At 43.8% G+C, this 22,597-nt stretch overlaps 1 protein-coding gene across 1 annotated transcript; it reads right to left on the bottom strand.

Annotated features, from left to right (window-relative positions):
* Positions 1 to 5,430: 5,430 nt before the first annotated feature.
* Positions 5,431 to 21,432, bottom strand: LOC111950572 (amyloid protein-binding protein 2). Its single transcript, XM_023968242.2, has 13 exons — positions 21,197 to 21,432; positions 12,217 to 12,305; positions 11,878 to 12,029; positions 11,681 to 11,804; positions 11,399 to 11,567; positions 11,210 to 11,299; positions 8,136 to 8,203; positions 7,939 to 8,044; positions 7,731 to 7,855; positions 7,260 to 7,345; positions 6,830 to 7,020; positions 6,389 to 6,554; positions 5,431 to 6,273 (listed from the first exon to the last, which is right to left on the bottom strand). The coding sequence occupies exons 1-13, from the start codon at positions 21,332 to 21,334 to the stop codon at positions 6,017 to 6,019; spliced, it is 1,761 nt and encodes a 586-aa protein (XP_023824010.1). The 5' UTR covers positions 21,335 to 21,432; the 3' UTR covers positions 5,431 to 6,016.
* Between the last annotated feature and the right edge of the window lie 1,165 nt (positions 21,433 to 22,597).

Genomic DNA, 22,597 nt, shown 5'->3' with positions numbered 1-22,597 from the left:
TTTTCTTTCTTGAAATTCCTTTCCTCTCTTTTCCTAGCTTCCTCTCCTCCTTCCAAATCTCTCTTTCCTTATCTCCTTACCTTTCCTAGTTCATTTTTTCCTTTCCTAGCTCCCTTGTCCTAGCTTTCTTTCCTTCTTCCTTTCCTCCTTTTCTCTCTCCCTGTCCTTTCCTCCTTTCCTAGCTCCTTTTCTTTTCCTCCTTTCCTAGATTACTTTCATTTCCTAGCTTCCTTTCCTCCTTTCCTAGTTCCTTTTTACCTTTGCTTGCTTAATTTCCTTGTTCATTTTCTTTCCTCCTTTTATTTCTGAGATTCCTTTCCTCGCTCCATTTCCTTTCCTGGTTCCCTTTCGTTTCCTCCTTTCCTAGCTTCCTTTTCTTTGCTAGCTTCCTTTCCTCAACTCCATCCATAGTTCTCTTTCCTTATCTCCTTTCCTAGCTAATTTCCACCTTTCCTAGCTCCCTTTCCTTCTTCCTTTTCCTTCTTCCCTTTCTTCCATCATTTTCTTTCCTAGATTCCTTTCCTTGCTCCCTTTCCTTTTGTCCTTTCCACTCTCCCTTTCCTTTTGTCCTTTCCTAGCTCCCTTCTTTTCCTCCTTTCCTAGCTTCTTTCCTAGATTCCTTTCTTTCCCTAACTCCTTTCCTCTTCTCCTTCCCTATCTCCTTTCTTTTCCTAGCTTCCTTTCCTTCTTTCCTGGCTTCCTATTCTCCCCTACCCCCATTTCCCCGCTTCCTTCCCAATCTCGCTTTCTTATCTTTTTTATTTTCCTAGCTCCTTTCCTCCTTTCCTAGCTCCCTTTGCTTGCTTCCTATTCTCTTTCCTTTAATTTCCTCATTTTCTTTCCTAGAACCCTTTCCTCTCTTCCTCGTCCCTTTCTTTTCCTTCTTTCATAGTTGGCAGAACGAGCAGCTGGCGAGTGCCTATTGGCTCGTTCCTACAGGCCTAATCTAGCATGTATTTTATATTGACATTAGGGAGCGCCTACTCTGTGAAGTGCGCATGTGCAATAACTCAATTCGCGCTTGCACTGATTCTGAACAACATCCTTTTTTATTTTTATTTGTTTATATATATATATTATTATTTTACTTTTGCATATTGTAAGGTGTACAAAACTTAGTCAACTCTGTTGGCAACAAATGTTCGTTTTGGGAATAGAAAACTGTTTTGAAATCAAATGTTTCATCGATGAGAAAATGAGCAGAAAGTCGGCCAAAATCCATCTCGCTCCATCTTCTCTCACTGCCGACCACTGGGCTTCCTATCATCACCATATTTGGTGGTGAGTGGAAACGCCAGCAGGATACTTCAGATCTATAAATCCGATGAAACATCTGGCTCAATGTTCTATTTGTGCCACGGCCAGTAGTTAGGAAAGGAAGAAGGGAGCTAGGTAACAAGGAAAGGAGCTAAGGAAAGGGACATAGTTTCATTCCCTAAATTAGGAAAGGATGAAAGGATGCTAATAAAGTAGGAAAGAAAGCTAGGAAAGGATGATTATAAAGGGAAATGATCATTTTACCTTTCAATTTAAATGGGGTGGGGACGTCCCAAGGATTCCCGGACAGCAAGGACCGAGAAAAAAAAGGAGTTCGCATGTATGTGGTAGGGATTAACCACGGCCAGTAGACGGCGATAGTATTGGTTTAGTGACAGGCTAGTTTTAGTTACAGGCTGCTACGGGGCTGCAGCTGGATGCAGTTCATCAAAGCCCTTGAAATATTTCAGCAAGTTTACATAATCAAGACTTACTGACTTTAGTAAGTTTGTGTTATTGCCAAAGAATAACCGACACAGATTCATAATGTACAAACAAGTTTAATATCATTTAATGGTGGTGCATTGCGTTACACAAGCCAAATAACGTTGATCTATCCATAAAAAAGCGCACTGACACTAATGATGATGTCGACATTTACATGTATCTTTTTAATTCATAGACATGTCAATATTCCTTCATCTTTTCAGAGCTTTGTAAAATGTTAATGAAAAAATGTACAAAAACACAGTAGTGTTGATATGAAACAAAAGGAGATTACTGAAAGTCCTTTCATTTCATATTGTTTGTGCAATTTCATTTAAAGATCCCATCCTATGACAGAATAATGGGCTGACCTGTTGCCATCTGTCTGTCACTGTTGCCATCTGTTCAAATTTAGGGGTACTGCAGAAGGCAGTACATAAAATGAAAATTATTTACATGTTCTCAGTACACACATTCCACCAATTTCCTCTTACCTTTCTGGGTAGCCATGGATGTCATGATGAACAACCACTAAAGCCACTCTTACTAGAGGACTGTATCCACACCTATGCAGCAGGCAGCACTTCACGCAGTATACAATAAATACAATATCTCAAAAGATTAATGCACAGCACAGTTCTTTAAAAACTCTGATACAGCATGTATGGAATATCTGCAATCTAGTTCTGCAAATACTTCTGAGTCATACCTAAACTCAAAATGTGTTTGTGTGTAACCTCCTCTTTTAAAAACACATTTAGGGCCAGTTTCACAGACCAAGATTAAATGATTCCAGGAGTTGGCCAAATTACCTTTCGATAATAAAGACCTTAAAATTTCAAGAACATTGTTTAACTAACTATGGATGAAATACAGGGTCGTTTCTGATGCAAACCTTTTAAAATGAAGTTTAGCCATAACAGTCATCATAGTCTTATTCAAAAGTACAATTTAGTCCAAGAGTGGGCTTAATGTAGGTCTGTGAAACTTGCCCATAGTTATACTTCTAGAATTAGACAATCTTCTATTTACATGGGAGTTTCAGAGTGAGCAACGGTTAAAATGTTAGTGTGGAAATAAATGTGCTTTACAAAAGGCTGGCGCCTTGCAATGCATGTGAGGATATAGACAGCACGTAATAAAAACTAAATAAAAAAAGCTACATGGGCTGCATTTGCTCCAGTTTCAGTGGAAAACGTGTCTAGAAGTGATCAACTCTCAATAGATGTTCCACCTATAACATACAAAGATGAAACTCCTGATTGAGAGCTATGCCTTGTTCCAGAGAGACGTCTTCAATGAATCTTATAGCAGTCTTGCTGATACTGACAGATGTAAAGGACAGGGAGGCTCAGCCCCAAATTCATGTGTGCAGCAATCACAAATACCATTAGATATTCAGACCCAAACAGTAACATTCACCAGAAACAATTAAAGCCTTGTAAACAAAACTAGGGACATAGACAACCATATACCAGCCACCCCAGTTTACAAGGAGGTGGATAACTTTTTTGAACATCCAATTTCCTAAATCTAAAATGTTTTTCTTTTCAGATGTACACAGGCAAAGCACTTGGGGGTAAAAGGGTTGACATTTGAGAATGTCCATTTGCTTCACCTGTTCAGATTTTAAGATGGCTGTCCCTTGATCTGCCTCAGAACGGCCTTCCCTGTCACCTTCTGTCTCTAAGCTTGAACTCGGTTCATCCTAATTCATCACCCATGGTGCAATACTTTTCACAACAAAGCTGTTGAGTAAAGCTGGCTGACAAACAGTGCTGGCGGTCTTCCCTCAGAAGGACTGGGTGTCCTTGATTTGAGAACAACATGATCAGTCTTAGCTTGAAGAGACAATACATGGCCAAAAGTATGTAGACATCTGTTCGAACATCTCGTTCCAAATTCATGGGCATTAAGATGGATATGGTCTCCCCTTTGCTGCTATCATAGCCTCCACTCTTCTGGGAAGGCTTTCTACTAGATGTTGGAACATTGCTGCGGGGACTTGCTTCCATTGAGCCACAAGAGCATTAGTGAGGTCGGGCACTGATGTTGGGCGATTAGGTCTGGCTAGCAGTTGGCGTTCAAATTCATCCCAAAGGTTTTCGATGGGGTTGAGGTCAGGGTTCTGCGCAGGCCAGTCAAATTCTTCCACGCCGATAAAAACCTCGCTTTGTGCACAGGGGCATGCTGAAACCGGAAAGGGCCTTCCCCAAACTGTTGCCACAAAGTTGGAAGCACATAATCATCTAGAATGTCATTGTATTCTGTAGTGTTAAGATTCCCCTTCACTGGAACTAAGGGGCCTGGCCCAAACCACAAAGAACAGCCCCAGTTCATTATTCCCCCTCCACCAAACTTTACAGTTGGCACTATTCATTGGGGGCAGGTATTGTTCTCCTGGAATCCGCCAAACAGATTAGTCCGTCGGACTGCCAGATGCTGAAGCATGATTCATCAATCCAGAGAACGCGTTTCCACTGCTCCAGAATCCAATGGCGGCGAGCTTTACACCACGCCAGCCAACGCTTGGCATTGCGCATGGTGATCTTAGGCTTGTGTGCAACTGCTCGGCCATGGAAACCCATTTCATGAAGCTTAATTTGATGAAGCTCCCGACGAACAGCTCTTGTGCGGACGTTGCTTCCAGAGGCAGTTTGGAACTCGGTAGAGAGCGTTGCAACCAAGGAGACCATTTTTATGCACTACACTCCTGTTCTGTGAGCTTGTGTGGCCAACCACTTCGTGGCTGAGCCGTTGTTGCCCCTAGACATTTCCACTTCACAATAACAGCACTTACAGTTGACCATAGCAGCTATAGCAGGGCAGACACTTGACAAACTGACTTGTTGGAAAGGTGGCATCCTACGATGGTGCCACGTTGAAAGTCACTGAGCTTTTCAATATGGGCCATTCTACTGCCAATGTTTGTCCTTAGAGATTGCATGGTTGTGTCCTTGATTTTATACACCTGTTAGCACGGGTGTAGCTGAAATAGCCAAATCCACTCATTTGAAGGGATGTCCACATCATTTTGGCCATGTAGTGCATGTCAGGTCAAACATGTGACTTCCTGTCTCTGTCTGCATATGGAAAGCAAGCATGCTAATAACCAGAGCAAGAGCACCTTGGGCTGATCGTCCTTTAAGGCTAAGGCTTGGACTTCAGTAGGACTATAACAGCACATGTAAAATTAACAGCCATGAGACAGACATGCATGTTTAAAAGCAAGGCAATAAGTTCTATTTACCTAGTCCATACAAAATGGGGTACATTATTACTTAACTTTGCACTAGGTAACCCTTCACTAGCACTACTACCTTTACCATCTCATTCTAAAATGAAAACACGAGACCTATTATATTGTTAACGGTGTGTTTTGAGGGTCTCAGTCTGAGCATTTGCACTGGAAGACAGGGAGGGAGTCATCTCAATAGCAGGTTTTAGCTGACTTGTTTTTGGTTTAGCTTCACGAAATTCCTTATAAATACTTGCCATTTTAATTCCACAAAGGTACTCTAACGTACACTTTCAAATATTCCTTAAGTCAGTGGTCCAACAACGAATCTATTGAGCACAATTGTGCTTCAATTCAATACACATGCTGGTGCATTTCAAATTCATCAAATCACAGACAACCTTTAAACACATGCATGAAGGACTGCACCAACAACATCTTTAGAGGCAGAAACAGGTGTTCCAAAAAGAAATAGAACTGAAGATTTGGTCCACGGATGAAAGGTGTTGTAAACTCCCTCATGACATTAGCACAATAACAGAAGGATTGCACCCAGAAAAAGTCACTCTGGCTCTTTATAATTGACCAAAGCAAAAAGCCAAGAGGTGCTGAATCCATGCTTACAGGAGACATCAATGGTCAATAAAGGGCAAGCTCTGACCAAAAATGAAGCAGAAAACAAAACCCATGTACTATTCTATAAAACACTATGTTCTCATTGTTTTCTTTCCCCCCTGGACTCAATTCCTCTAACTGAAGACTGACGGTGATGAAAGCGGTGTTAGTTAATGCAAAGTGTATAGCAAGTGAATCCTCCCATCAAATGTTCTCTGTAGGGTAGATCACAGGAGAACGACAAAAAGACTGGATCAGATGCATTCCACAGTGCATTTCCCTAAAGCCAGTTGGCAGATTGAAAGGCCAACTGTGTAACTTGATGTGGAGAGGGTGTGTTCAATAGATTTAAGCGAGCTGTGAACACCTTAGCGTTTCTATCTGCGTGTGGGCATGTGTGCATGTGTCTGTGTAGGAAGCCTAAGCAGGTGGTCCGGCCCCATGGTTCTGTGACAGTAGGAAGGACTGCACCACCTCCTCTGTGGCCTGGGGGCTGGTGTTGACGTCCTCCAGGGCATCAGCCACAGCAAACTGCCGGTCCCTCAGCCGGTTCCAATTGGATAAAATATTGTGGTACTCAAAGACTTTCTCATAGTTCCCCACAGAGTTGTACAGTTTAATTAGGCCCCTGTAGTCGTATTCCAGTCCACTGTAGCCCTCGCCAAACAGCTTCTTACCTGCAGGGGAGAAACACACATACTGGTAAGAATATCGAATAGAACGATGAGGAAGAATAGATTACAAAAGAAGAGTACAACGGTAAAATAGACCCCATCTAGCCTAGTGACTGACCGATAGCGATGGAGCGCAGGTAGAGCCTCTCAGCATCTTCATACTGGTTCATGTCGTAGTTGTAGAGAGAGGCTAGGTGGCCCACAGACAGAGCCACCTCATAGTCCTCCTGACCCAGAAGCTGCTCCTTGATCTGGATGGCCTTGATGTGCATCTCCTCTGCCTCCTAAAAAACAGAAACAGATGAGATCTCCCAGTCATCCACAGCCTTGGGGTCTGTATACAGCTTTTCAGCTACCATTAAACCCCAGAGCCTCTGTGACATTTTAGCCTACTTAGAGAGCAGATTCCTGCTCCAAAAGTGGGTCACAGGGTTCGTAAACACTGTGGAGAACATTTGGATGGCAGTTTATGATGAAAGTGTGTCACAGGTCACCTTCTGCATGCTTTCTACAGACACTTGTCTCAGGGGTTGGAAGGGAGGGATGATCTGATTCTGACCTTGAACTTCCTCATGGATTGGTAGAGGCGGCCCAGGTTGCCATAGTGTTTCGCTGTCTGAACATTAAACTCCCCGAAGGCTTTCTTGGCCAGCTGGAGGGAGGAGAGGTGGAGGTCATGGGCATCCTGGAGCAGCCTCTCCTCCGTTTCCTTGTTGTGGCAGTCAATAGCGATCTCCTCCAGGATCAGAGCTGAGTGAGCAGCACAGCACAGTCAGAAGAGGTACAGAGAGTCAGACACCTCAAGTTAGTCAGGAAATGAAAGATGAAAAGGTATCAACTGATCTAATCCAAATAACACGGACCTCTCCTCCAAAATAAAACAACTCCTCTTCCGTAACTGACTCGGCAGCAGTTGTCACAGACATCCTCGTGCCCATCACGTACAACGTGGGACAGGAGTAAACAGATGGTTGTGAAAGCCGTTTTACCTTTGACTCTTTTGGAGGAGGCCAGTAGCAGATGATCCTCAGGGAGAATGTGAGTGATGATGTCTATGGCCCTCTCTGCGTGGAATCTGTACACAACATACCCAGGGGGCACAGCAGAGAAACAGATGTGCCACAGTAGCTAAAGCACAAACATTTCCTAGGAAACAAAATAAGGCAGGAACATCACTTTTGGGAGGGACACTGCAATTGGCCTGCATGAACTTCCAAATACAAGAGAGACTAAAAGTACATACATAACATCAAATGGACAACAAGTACCTTACAGCAGTGGTTTCCAACCTTTCTCGGTTACTGTACCACCAACTGAATTTTGCTCTGCCTGGAGTTCACTAGAAGTAACCCCTCATGTCCATTTTACCAGTAAAGCTATGGTCTCATGAGTCTTCAAATACCCCCTGTGGATAGGCCAAGTACCCCCAGGGGTCCTAGTACCCCTGGTTGTTTACTCACAGCGCGTTGTCAAATTTGCCAGAGCTGTACAGATGGACATAGGAGGAGTATGCCAGGTCCTCGTGTGCTGTGGCCACGTGGATATTCTTTCCCCCGAAAACCGACTGCCGGATATCTAGAGCCGTCTGGAATATTAACACAGTTTCAATATCACACATCTGATACACCCTCTCTGCTGTCTATCGACATCTCAGACTGACTCACTCACCTGGTATATTGCAACTGATTGGCAGATGTTATCCACATTCAGCAAATAAAACCCATAATCAAGGAGAGTGTCTGAATATTTGGGATGCTTGTGTCCAAAATGCTCACTGCAGAAACAATAAGGAAACAGACATTACTGAAGGAGACAGAGACAAGGACTACAACACACAAACAAAAAGTGTGGTGAACCTAACTTACCGTGCCAGGAAAACAGCATGCTTTATCAGCTGCTCTGCCTTACTGAACTCCCTCTTTACCACACAGGCCTGTTGGTCCAAACACAAAGGCATGAAACCACACTAAGTTCAAACTACTAGGGATGTGCATCTTTCCCAGAAAATTCGATACGTATCGAGATACAGTACATGGGCTCTGATACGATACAGGAACCATACATTTTAGTTTGAAATGATTCGGTAAGATTTGGTTTAATTAGAAAATGAATAGATGCGATAGACTAATATTTGTTGCATAAACATTCATGCCTGGTTTCCTCCAGAGGTGATGCTTGACATTCAGGCCAAAGAGTTCAATCTTGGTTTCATCAGACCAGAGAATCTTGTTTCTCATGGTCTGAGAGTCCTTTAGGTGCCTTTTGGCAAACTCCAAGCGGGCTGTCATGTGCCTTTTACTGAGGAGTGGCTTCCATCTGGCCACTCTACCATAAAGGCCTGATTGGTGGAGTGCTTCAGAGATGGTTGTCCTTCTGGAAGGATCTCCCATCTCCATAGGAACTCTGGAGCTTTGACCAGACTGCCCTTTTCTCCCTCGATTGCTCAGTTTGGCCAGGCGGCCATCTCTAGGAAGAGTCTTGGTGGTTCTAAACTTCTTTCATTTAAGAAGGATGGAGGCCACTGTGTTCTTGGGGACCTTCAATGCTGCAGAAATGTTTTGGTAACCTTCCCCATATCTGTGCCTTGACACAATCCTGTCTCGGAATCCTATGGACAATAGACAGGTGTGTGCCTTTCCAAATCATGTCCAATCAATTGAATTTACCACAGGTGGACTCCAATCAAGTTGTAGAAACATCTCAAGGATGATCAATGGAAACAGGATGCACCGGAGCTCAATTTCGAGTCTCATAGCAAAGGGTCTGAATACTTATGTAAATGTAGTTTTTAATTTTTTATAATTTTTTTTAAAAAATGACAAAAAAACTGTTTTTGCCTTGTCATTATGGGGTGGGTACTGTGTGTAGATTGACATGGAAAATAATGAATGTCATTTATTTTGGAATAAGGCTGTAATGTAACAAAATGTGGAAAAAGTGAAGGGGTCCGAATACTTTCCGAATGCACTCAACGAATAAAGCTTAATATCACGCATGCCATTTTAGCATTTGAATACTGAAGGTGCTGCGCAGATGTGCAAGATCAGGCCGCCAACCTCGCATTGGTCAGAACGCCAAGCTGGGTACAGTGCGCAGTTTGACTAGTCTACTGTTATTGCCTGGGGTTGTTCTGCATGCAAAATGACTTGTAGATCAATGACCGTCAACACAGTTACATGCAGTTCGACACTGAAGGAGAGCGGATGCATTGGTTGTCACAGAAGATGAGGTACAGTGCCTTTTAGAAAGTATTCATACCCCTTGACTTGTTACACATTCAAAATTTATTAAATAGATTCTTACCCATCTACACACAATACCGCATAATGATAAAGTGAAAACAAGTTTTTAGAAATTGTTGCAAACTTTAAATGAAATACATAACTCTCGTTTACATAAGTATTCACGCCCTCGAGTTGATACTTTGTAGAAGCACCTTTATCAGTGATTACAGCTGCGAGTCTTTCTGGGTAAGTCTCTAAGAGCGTTCCACACATGGATTGTGCAACATTTGTCCATTATTATCTTCAAAATTCCTCAAGCACCATCAAATTTGTTGTTGATCATTGCTAGACAACCATTTTGAAGTAGATTTAAACCAAAACTATAACTTGGCAACAAAATTGACTTTCTTCTTGATAAGTAACTTGAGTAGATTTGGCCTTGTGTTTTAGGTCATTGTCCTGCTGAAAGGTGTTTTAACCTTCCTGTATCTGGTGGAAAGCAGACTGAACCAGGATTTCCTCTAGGATTTTGCCTGTGCTTAGCTCCAGTCGTTTATTTTTTATCCTGAAAAACTCCATAGTCCTTAACGATGACAAGCATACCCATAACATGATGCAGCCACCACTATGCTTGAAAATATGTAGAGTGGTACTTAGCAATGTGTTGTATTAGCCACAAAAACATAATACTTTGTATTAAGGACAAATTTGCCACAGTTGCAGTATTACTTTAGTGCCTTGTTGCAAACTGGATGCATGTTTTGGAATATTTTTATTCTGTACAGGCTTCCTTCTTTTTACGCTGTCATTTAGGTTAGTATTGTGGAGTAACTACAATGTTGTTGATTCATCCTCAATTTTCTCCTATCACAACCATTAAAAAAAGTCACCATTGGCCTCATGGTGAAATCCCTGAGTGGTTTCCTTCCTCTCCGTCAACTGCGTTAAGAAGGATGCCTGTGTCTTTGTAGTGACTGGGTGTATTGATACACCATCCAAAGTATAATGAAAAACTTGACCATGCTCAAAGGGATACTCAATGTCTGATTTTTATTTTAGATTTTTATTTTTTACACTTCTACCTATAGGTACCCTTCTTTGCGAGGCAAAGCTCCCTGGTCTTTGTGGTTGAAATTCAGTGCTCGAATGAGGGGCCTTACATATAATTGTATGTGTGAGGTACAGATGAGGTTGCCATAACAAGGGATTGAATACTTATTTACTAAAGACATTTCAGCATTTAATTAATTTGTAAAAAAWAKATAAAAAAAAACATAATTCCACTGACTTTATGGGGTATTGTGTGTGTAGGCCATTGAATTTTTTGTGTAAATTTAAATCAATTTTTAAATCATGCTGTAACAACATTTGGAAAAAGTCAAGGGGCCTGAATAGTTTCTGAAAGCACAGAATTAATGTAATAAATGTTAGTGAACCAGCATAAAAAACAAATGTGAATGCGATTCGTAACGTTTGAATCGATTTTCTGAGCAATGTATGCTACATTTGGATCGGTTTGGGGTCCGCAGACCAAAGCACTTGTATCTGGGACCAATGCGTATTGGTGAATCGTTACATCCCTACTAACTAAAGTCCGAAGCAGTATCTATGACTAACAGAGTACTGCAGTGACAATAGTATGGGGACATCTCAAAAAGTATTTATTTATACATTCATAGACATGTCTATAACACAGGAAAAGGGAACACTCGTACCTTGGAGGCCTGCCTCAGGACATCTACCACAACTTTAACAGGCAAACCCACTGTGATTTCTTTCATTGCCTCTATGCACCACCTGTAGGCCTGCAAAAGACAATATCAGTGATGAGATCTACATGAAAAACCAGAACACCAAAAACAATCTAACAGAACCAATTGATATATCTTTACCAGGCAACATACCTCATCATAGTGGCTCTTAGCAAAGAGCAGCGCACACAGCTCTCCATAGAGCGCAGCTTTGTTGGCCTGATGACCATGTTTGGCCAATTTGTCCATATACAACTGGGCCAGCTTGACAGTCTCTTCACCAAGATGGTACTTGCAGTTGCCATTCCGGACATGAAGCAACCTAAGAGAAATTAGTGAATCTGGTAAGCTTTTGTGGAAAAATACAGACTAAGAGTAACCAGCCATAGAACTAGAATTGGAGCCGAATATACTAACGCTCTGTGACCCACTGACCTGACACAGCACTCCACAGCCCGGTACCAGTGAAGCACCTCGTCATGCAGTGTGCACAGCTGCAGACACGACAGAAACACCTTCTCTGCATCACCATACCAACCTGCATCAGACAGAAAGCCACCTACAGGACAGGGTCAACATTAGTACAATCAGACACAAAATGGTAAAGAAAGTTGATGGGTGCGGGTGCCTACCTAAAACAAAGCCAAACTGAATGGCCTTCTCTTTCACATGGGCATCAGACTCTGCAATGTAGGAGCAGCGGCGGCTGAAGGAGTTGGCCAGGACAGAAGCCACTTTCACCCCATGATCCATCAGGGCCTGGAAGCAATGGTGCAGGAGGTGTCTGCACGCACACACACAAAGACCGGGCATGACGACGTGATACAAACATACATGAGAACCGGTCAAAATGTGTGACACTGACATTCAAGGTTGGCTCGAGGATCATCATATCCCTTTTGCTTCACATGATCATGAAGTCAGATTACCATACAGAATATGAAATGTATATACACACACGAGCAAAGTACCTTTTGTCAGATGCCCTTAGAACTTTGGCAAACACCTCCAGCTCACAGAACTCCCCTCCCAGCTGGCAGAGCCGACCCTGCTGGTACAGCTGGAGAAACATGAAGACAAAGTTAGGATAGCAAAAAAGGCACAGGAGTGTCAGAAGCTAGGTTTCCATCCAACTGGTCACAGACTTTCATGCGAATATTCTAAAATCTGCATAAAGAAAATGTGCGCATTTTCACACCAGTGGCTTTTTCCGAAATATGGAAACACATTTTTGTGTACACTTACATTTTCAACTCAACCGATAGTTTTTCCTCAAAAAGTTGCGTTTAATAGCAAACGTGTCTACTCTGGTCTTGGCACGTGTGCTCTAGCCAACAGCTCGCAGATAAAGTGCAGGTAGACTGTGTGGGTACAGTGCAGGTAGGCTGTGTGGGTAGGCTAGCTTACATGATGACATTATTATGGATAAGAGCGAGAATATTTTTTATTTGTCAAAACAGCAGTCAAGTATCGTCATGTCACCAGAATAAGACCCTCAATATTTACCGTAAAGGAGCATCAAGATCACAGTGCACTTTCATCACCCTGTGGAAAGTGGTTAGCTTAGCTGCCTGGCAAGCTAGCTAGCATGGTAACTGTACAGTAACATTACAGTAGCTCTAACATTTGTTTTCATAGGCAAGAGTACTGCCAAAGTTTGTGAGGGCTAAAATATCATGCAATCTGCTAACGTTAACAAGGTTATTGCCCATCTGGGTAAATTATTTTCAGCTAGCTAAGTTTGTTGGCTAGCTAGCCATGTATAAACAGCTTACAGTACGGTCACATATCATTTGGTAACGTCACAGTAGCATCCACTTTTAATGGGGGGGAGCTGTCAGTGTCACCTGACTTTCTTTTGACTAGCTAGCTAGATTATGCCAGCTAAATTAGATAATGCTTTGATATCCAGGGGACAAACTTCTAGTTATAAACAGCTTTAGCGAATGCAACTTACACATCTATGTAATGTTTTTTTTAATCAGTCAGTCCATGATATAGCCTAGCTTACAAATTTGCAATGAGCCTACTTGCTTGAATACGGACTTGTTTTCCAATAACACAGTGTATTCTTTTAGGCTGACTGCATTAGCCTAGTTCACATTAGGTTTGCTAATTGTTCTTGTGGTAGTGTGATACATTCATCCTGTTGGTTTCAGATGCCTAAAAAGACCCATAAGCCCTATAAGTGAATGTCCTGCTTGCGGACATTTGCCACCACAGGGGTTTGGCCTGCCAATGCAGGCAACAGGCCAGCTCCGAGGCAGAAGTGGTATGGTTATGACAAGAGTTAAATGGCAAAACATGCATAGGCCTGTGACATTTGAACTGTGTGTTCATCTAAAAAAACATACCGTTTTACACTACATTACCAAAAGTATGTGGACACCTGCTCGTCGAACATCTCATTCCAAATTCATGGCATTAATACGGAGTTGGTCCCCTCTTTGCTGCTATAACAGCCTCCACTCTTATGAGAAGGCTTTCCACTACATGTTGGGGACTTGCTTTCATCAGCCACAAGAGCATTAGTGAGGTTGGCCGCTGATGTTGGGGGATTAGGCCTGGCTCACAATTGGCGTTCCAATTCACCCCAAAGGTGTTTGATGGGGTTGAGGTTGGGGCTCTGCGCAGGCCAGTCAAGTTCTTCCACACCAATCGACAAACCATTTCTGTAATGACGTCGCTTTGTGCACGGGTGCATGCTGAAACCTGTAAGGGCCTTCCCCAAACTGTTGCCACAAAGTTGGAAGCACAGACTCGTCTAGAATGTCATTGTATGCTGTAGCGTTAAGATTTCCCTTCACTGGAACTAAGGGGCCTAACCCGAACCATGAAAAACAACCCGACCATTATTCCTCCTTCACCAAACTTTACAGATGGCACTACGCACTGGGGCAGGTAGTGTTCTACTGGCATCTGCCAAACCCAGATTAGTCCGTCAGACTGCCGGATGGTGAAGCGTGATTCATCACTCCAGAGAACACGTTTCCACTGCTCCTTAGTCTATGCTGCTCTGACATTGCTCGTCCATATATTCTTATTCAATTCCTTTACGTAGATTTGTGTTTATTGGGTACATGTTGTGAAATTGTTAGATATTACTTGTTAGATATTGCTGCACTGTCGGAACTTGAAGTACAAGCATTTCGCTACACCAGCAATAACATCTGCTAAACACGTGTATGTGACCAATAAAATTTGATTGGTTTTTATAACAGTACAACCTTCAAATGTAACTAATATATATATTTTAAACAGACACTAGTTGTCTGTAGCCTGGCCAAGTTGTCTACGACCTCTGTGAGTGCCCCCACACTTGGACCAGCCTCTGAGTGTCCCGCCCATAAACAACGTCTGCAAGTGCCCCAAACCGCTGTCTGCGAGTGGCCTTTTACTTACTACATCATGCACCATGGTCCTTTTAGAACTAACACCTAGAACTAACATTCATCAAAACATGGAGAAAAACTATTGTCACGTTTTAAATCTCACATGACCGTATTGTCAGTATTCAAATACATTTTTATTTCTTTACTTCCTTTATAATTTCAGCATGTGCCTAGGAAGCCTGTTTGGGTAAAAATGATATACACTGAGTGTACAAAACATTAAGAACACTTGCTCTTTCCATGACAGACTGACCAGGTGAAAGATATGATCCCGTATTGATGTAACCTATTAAATCCAATTCAATCAGTGTAGATGAAGGGGAGTAGACCGGTTACATAAGGATTTTTAAGCATTGAGACGGATTGTGTATGTGTGCCACTCAGAGGGCGAATGGGCAGACAAAATATTGAAGTACCTTTGAACAGGGTATGGTAGTAGGTGTGAGGCACACCAGTTTGAGTTTGTCAAGAACTAAAACGCTGCTGGGTTTTCACGCTCAACAGTTTCCCGTGTGTATCAAGAATGGTCCACATTTCTTGACATCCAGCCAATTTGAAAAGATCATGAGAAACACGGGCCAGCATCCCTGGGGAACACTTACCACCTTGTAGTCCATGCCCTGACGAATTGAGGCTGTTCTGAGGGCAAAAGGTGGTGCAACTCAATATTAAGACGGTGTTCTTAATGTTTTGTCCACTCAGTGTAGCTTAATCTTCCTACAGACCTATATCTATCCTACCCTGCCTTTCTAAGGTCTTCGAAAGCCAAGTCAACAGATTACCGACCATTTCGAATCCCACCATACCTTCTCCGCTATGCAATCTGGTTTCAGAGCTGGTCATGTGTGCACCTCAGCCACGCTCAAAGTCCTAAACGATATCTTAACCGCCATCAATAAGAAACAATACTGTGCAGCCGTATTCATTGACCTGGCCAAGGCTTTCGACTCTGTTAATCACCACATCCGCAGACTTGATAGCCTTGTTTTCTCAAATGATTGCTTCGCCTGGTTCACCAACTACTTCTCTGATAGAGTTCAGTGTCAAATCGGAGGCCTTTGTCCGGCCTCTGCAGTGTCTATGGGGGTGCCACAGGGTTCAATTCTTGGGCCGACTCTCTTCTCTGTATACATCAATGATGTCGCTCTTGCTGCTGGTGAGTCTCTGATCCACCTCTACGCAGACGACACCATTCTGTATACTTCTTGCCCTTCTTTGGACACTGTGTTAACAACCCTCCAGACGAGCTTCAATGCCATACAACTCTCCTTCCGTGGCCTCCAACTGCTCTTAAATACAAGTAAAACTAAATGCATGCTATTCAACCGATCGCTGCCTGCACCTGCCCGCCCGTCCAGCATCACTACTTTGGACGGTTCTGACTTAGAATATGTGGACAACTACAAATACCTAAGTGTCTGGTTAGACTGTAAACTCTCCTTCCAGACTCACATCAAACATCTCCAATCCAAAGTTAAATCTAGAATTGGCTTCCTATTTCGCAACAAAGCATCCTTCACTCATGCTGCCAAACATACCCTCGTAAAATTGACCATCCTACCGATCCTCGACTTCGGCGATGTCATTTACAAAATAGCCTCCAAWACCCTACTCAATAAATTGGATGCAGTCTATCACAGTGCCATCCGTTTTGTCACCAAAGCCCCATATACTACCCACCACTGCGACCTGTACACTCTCGTTGTCTGGCCCTCGCTTCATACTCGTCGCCAAACCCACTGGCTCCAGGTCATCTACAAGACCCTGCTAGGTAAAGTCCCCCCTTATCTCAGCTCGCTGGTCACCATAGCTGCCCCCACCTGTAGCACGCGCTCCAGCAGGTATATCTCTCTGGTCACCACCAAAACCAATTCCTCCTTTGGCCGCCTCTCCTTTCAGTTCTCTGCTGCCAATGACTGGAATGAACTTCAAAAATCTCTGAAACTGGAAACACTTATCTCCCTCACTAGCTTTAAGCACCAGCTGTCAGAGCAGCTCACAGATTACTGCACCTGTACATAGCCCATCTATAATTTAGCCCAAACAACTACCTCTTCCCCTACTGTATTTATTTTGCTCCTTTGCACCCCATTATTTCTATCTTTAATTTGCACATTCTTCCATTGCAAATCTACCATTCCAGTGTTTTACTTGCTATATTGTATTTACTTCGCCACCATGGCCTTTTTTTGCCTTTACCTCCCTTATCTCACCTCATTTGCTCACATTGTATATAGACTTCTTTTTCTACTGTATTATTGACTGTATGTTTGTTTTACTCCATGTGTAACTGTGTTGTTGTATGTGTCGAACTGCTTTGCTTTATCTTGGCCAGGTCGCAATTGTAAATGAGAACTTGTTCTCAACTGGCCTATCTGGTTAAATAAAGGTGAAAAAAAAWAAAAAATAATTGAGCTGACAAAATTGTCCCAATAATAAATCACCCATATTCGCAAACTTATATCATTTCAAGCTTTACATTTCTCTAATATCGGCTAATTAACGTAATGAACGATATCAGCCAAATTCTTGCGATAAGTGATCGGTGATCATTTTTAGTGTATCGTGCCAGCTATAGCTTAACCTGTCAAGAGCTTGTTTGATTACATATTTGTTCTTAATACGGTTTACGCTCAAATCATTTTCATAATAATCTTATACCTTTTCCTCTTTCTCCCCAGCCCTGCAACGGGCCTCTGAAGACCACCTCGCCTTTCTCCCCAGCCCTGCAACGGGCCTCTGAAGACCACCTCGCCTTTCTCCCCAAGCCCTGCAACGGGCCTCTGAAGACCACCTCGCCTTTCTCCCCAGCCCTGCAACGGGCCTCTGAAGACGCACCTCGCCTTTCTCCCAGCCTGCAACGGGCTCTGTGAAGACCACCTCCCTTTCTCCCAGCCTGCAACGGGCCTCTGTGAAGACCACCTCGCCTTTCTCCCCAGCCCTGCATGGGCTCTGTGAAGACCACCTCGCCTTTCCTCCCCAGCCCTGCAACGGGCCTCTGTGAAGACCACCTCGCCTTTCCCCCAGCCCTGCAACGGGCCTCTGAAGACCACCTCGCCTTCCCCAGCCCTGCAACGGGCCTCTGTGAAGACCACCTCGCCTTTCTCCCGCCCGCACGGGCCTCTGAAGACCACCTCGCCTTTCCCCCAGCCTGCAACGGCGCTCTGTGAAGACCACGCCTTTCTCCCCAGCCCTGCACGGGCCTCTGAAGACACCTCGCCTTTTCCCAGCCCTGCAACGGCCTCTGAAGACCACTCGCCTTTCTCCCACCCTGCAACGGGCCTCGTGAAGACCACCTCGCCTTTCTCCCCAGCCCTGCAACGGGCCTCTGAAGACCACCTCGCCTTTCTCCCAGCCCTGCAACGGGCCTCTGAAGACACTCGCCTTTCTCCCCAGCCCTGCAACGGGCCTCTGAAACCACCTCCTTTCTCCCAGCCCTGCAACGGGCTCTGAAGACCACCTCGCCTTTCTCCCAGCCTGCAACGGCCTCTGAAGACCACCTCGCTTTTCTCCCCAGCCCTGCAACGGCCTCTGAAGACCACTCGCCTTTCTCCCCAGCCTTCTGCAACGGGCCTCTGAAGACCACCTCGCCTTCTCCCCAGCCCTGCAACGGGCCTCTGAAGACCACCTCGCCTTTCTCTCCCAGCCCTGCAACGGCCTCGAAGACCACCTCGCCTTTCTCCCCAGCCCTGCAACGGGCCTCTGAAGACCACCTCGCCTTTCTCCCCAGCCCTGCAAACGGGCCCTCTGAAGACCACCTCGCCTTTCTCCCAGCCTGCAACGGGCCTCTGAAGACCACCTCCGCTTCTCCCCAGCCTGCAATCGGCCTCTGAGACCACCTCGCCTTCTCCCAGCCCTGCAACGCGGGCCTCTGAAGACCACTCGCCTTTCTCCCCAGCCCTGCAACGGGCCTCTGTGAAGACCACCTCGCCTTTCTCCCCAGCCCTGCAACGGGCCTCTGTGAAGACCACCTCACCTTTCTCCCCAGCCCTGCAACGGGCCTCTGTGAAGACCACCTCACCTTTCTCCCCAGCCCTGCTACGGGCCTCTGTGAAGACCACCTCGCTCTTCTCCCCAGCTACGGGCCTCTGTGAAGACCACCACTGCCTCTGTTGTCTCTCAGGGAACTGAGCTCTCTGCTAGAGCCTCTAAAGGTGCCCTCATGCTTTTGAATAGATTGTGCATATATTATGACAACATTGTGACATTTATTTTTCCATTTTTAAGGTTAGTCGAGCACACAATTTTTCTTGAGGCAAGCCAAAGTTGGTAGCCGAGGTCAACTGTTGGGAATCTTCAGTAGTCTGTCATTCAACAAGAGACGACCCGTTTTCATGCACATTATTTCATTAAGAAATACTGCACCAAACATCTTAGTTAGATGTAAAATTGCACGACTAAGGTCTCCTCTGCAAAAAAGTCAAAATTAAATGACTATTTTGAGGAAGTGTATATTGGCAATGGCATCTCAAAATGGACAAACAGTACCACTTTTTCAAGCGAAGGTCTTTTAAGGGAGTATGCAAGCATACTTGGTCGGTTAGGCTAGCTGCCAGCCAAACTGAAGCATGCCGACACCTTAAGTGCTCTCCTCTGCTATAGCCTCTAAGACATACCAAACTGTAATTTCTTAACCAATATAATGATATACATTAAAACATGGCAGAAACAAAACTGCGCGTCAGTGTATTGATATGATGAAGATATTGTGAGTAATAGTACATTTTTGCCTTGTTTTGCTTTGCTTTTTTTCATTTTCAGGAGAGCTGATTGGTGTGGACTACCTGCTTAGGCAGACTGGGAAGGATATGCAGGACATGGACCCTCCCCGACTTGGAGACTGATTTTGAGAACCATGCAACGGACCCCACAGTTGGTAGTCTTCTGGATGACTTCACCACCACTACTGCTGACTTCTCTGCTCCCAGCCCCACCCAGGATGCTCCCACTACAGTCCACCCACCCTGCTTCCTCCAGCGCCAAGTCTGCTGCCACCAGTACCTGGCCTGCTTCACCCACAGCCCAGTCTGCTGCCAGCCAACTCCACCCATGCAAAAAACCTGATTGTTTGAGAAGTGGCAACACATCAATAGTTTCCATATTAGACTCTGCTGTACTCTAGTCCTTTTTATCTTATTTCTACAACCAGGGGCTTGATTCAATCAGATCAAGCATTAACCCAATGTTGCTCATGTGTCATAAACCACTCCCTTCTTTATTATCCTTACTGCATTAGAAGTTCAAAACAGCATTAGAAAGTGTAGGCTTTTGCATAATTTTCATGTAAATTTGGATGGGGGGGATTTAAAGCCTATCAGTCTAGTCAGGAGTAGGGCCTATAGCCTACTATAGAACATCACGTATTTCAGTGTTTCTAACACGGCTGCATGGGATTTGTTGGATATAAAGTTGGGTGGTTTTGTTGCATTCAATGGCAGTGTAGGTGATAAGGTAACAAGGTTCTGCTTGTGAATTTGAAAGCTCTAACACAGTTTCACCTCCGATACCGCCAAAACAACCGCTATGCGAGTGTTGACCAACGCAAATCTGATTAAATCGAGCCCTAGAACTTTTAGAATGAGTTTTTCTCCTCTGTTTGCATGGATGTTGTCATATGTTTGGATCCGATTGTGTCATTCACTCAGAATCAGGCAGTGCCATAACCACTCATTACCCTGGGTCCCTAGGGACTGTGTGTGTGTGACATTTCACATTAATAAACATGGTTCTATATTTCAACCAATTATTTGAATGACTTTTGATTGTAGGTCAATCATTATTCACTTTAAATAACTAACATATGTGGCTCTGAGTAAAGTTTCAGAGATATGATGTAATTATAAATACATCAGGTAATATGCAGTCCACAAGACACTGCAACAGATAACTGATCATTTAAGACACTAATTGCATAAACAAGGTTGCGGGAGTACAGTACATAAACCAACTTAATTAGAACACATATATAACGATTATGCTACCATAATCGTAACATTAACTCATATTGACCAATGTGAGAAAAAATTAACACTTTTGGTGGTTGTTTAGAAATGTTATTTCTGGCCGAGGCAGGATTCGAACTGGAGACCTTCGGGTCCTCTCTTCCCCTTCCTTAAACAGAGGGAAAAAACTACATTTTCATTGTTTTTCAGCTTACCATAATAAATAAATGAATAATAAACACTTACATTAGGACGAAGCCTCAATTTTAAAAATGTAAATTTTTTTCCTCATTTTTCTTCTCCCCTTAATAAGATACCATCGTTCCCCAGCTTTGGTGTTTGTAACGCCAGGATAATGGGTTCGATTCCTGGGACCACCCACATGTAAAAATGTATACACGCATGACTGCAAGTCGCTCTGGATAAAAGCGTCTGCTAAATGGAATATATTGTTGTAAACCTTTTAAGCAGGATAGCTAGCAAGCAAGTTAATCAGTTGATTTGCTTTGTAACGAGTTTGCAACGTTAGCTGTAACGTTAATTGGCTAGCTAAAACGAATCAACTCGGGAACATCACATTGTATAACGTCAGTTAGCAAACTAGACTAAGAACTTACCTTGTAATACACATCAAATTGAATATTTTCAGGGAGGGAACGAATATCTCTTCGCGATCGACTGTAATTGTCCACCACTGCTGATATAGCAGTGTTGTACAGTGTCTCTGGGATCCATTCGAGCTCCAAGGCCGCCATGTTGTTTTCCTTTTCTCCAGCCAATAACACCCCCTCTGCTCGATCGACGGTCGGTAGCTAGCTAACCACCTTGCCAAGTTTAAACTTCTTTTCTTGTACCTTCTCATGTAACAAAACCGTTTTGACTGTCTCATCTGGTTAAGCACCAGCATTAACCATCGGCCATGTTCCTAGGATACGGACTGAACCAGTGCAGTCTGCCCGAAGGTCTATCTCTGCCCCCACCCTGTTTTTCACACTCTGGGTCTGATTCGCCAGAGTCAAATGTACTTCGCTTCGTTCCTGAGGGAGTTTGATTAGTTGAACCGGCACCGGGCTAAACAGACAGGGAGTATGGCCCGTGACGCCCGTTCATACCTGAAGTGAACGGGAGGAGCGAACGTCTACGCCGCTCGGTCGTTTTCAAAATGCAGCATGATTTCATTTTTATTTTTTTATTTAACCTTTATTTAACTTGGCAAGTCAATTATGAACAAATTCGTATTTACAATGACGCCCAATGACAGCTTACCAAAAGGTAAAAGGCCTCCTGCAGGGACTAGGGCTGGGATTAAAAATAAAATATAAATAAAATATAAATATAGGACAAAACACACATCACGACAAGAGAGATAACACAACACTACATAAAGAGAGACCTAAGACAACAACATAGCAAGGCAGTAACACATGACAACAGAGCATGGTAGCAACACAACATGGTAGCAGTACAAAACATGGTACAAACATTATTGGGCACAGACAACAGCACAAAGGGCAAGAAGGTAGAGACAACAATAAATCACGCAAAGCAGCCACAACTGTCAGTAAGAGTGTCCATGATTGAGTCTTTGAATGAAGACATTGAGATAAAACTGTCCAGTTTGAGTGTTTGTTGCAGCTCGTTCCAGTCGCTAGCTGCAGTGAACTGAAAAGACGAGCGACCCAGAAATGTGTTTGCTTTGGGGACCTTTAACAGAATGTGACTGGCGGAACAGGTGTTGAATGTGGAGGATGAGAGCTGCAGTAGACATCTCAGATAGAGGGGATTGAGGCCTAAGAGGGTTTTATAAATAATCATCAACCAGTGGGTCTTGTGACGGGTATACAGAGATGACCAGTTTACAGAGGATTATAGAGTGCAGTGATGTGTCCTATAAGGAGCATTGGTGGCAAATCTGATGGCCGAATGGTAAAGAACATCTAGCCGCTCGAGAGCACCCTTACCTGTCGATCTATAAATGATGTCTCCGTAATCTAAAACGGTTAGGATGGTCATTTGAA

Source organism: Salvelinus sp. IW2-2015, linkage group LG23 (assembly GCF_002910315.2).
Source record: "Salvelinus sp. IW2-2015 linkage group LG23, ASM291031v2, whole genome shotgun sequence".
Taxonomy (NCBI): Eukaryota; Metazoa; Chordata; class Actinopteri; order Salmoniformes; family Salmonidae; genus Salvelinus; species Salvelinus sp. IW2-2015.
This window is presented reverse-complemented; position numbering and strand designations above follow the sequence as displayed.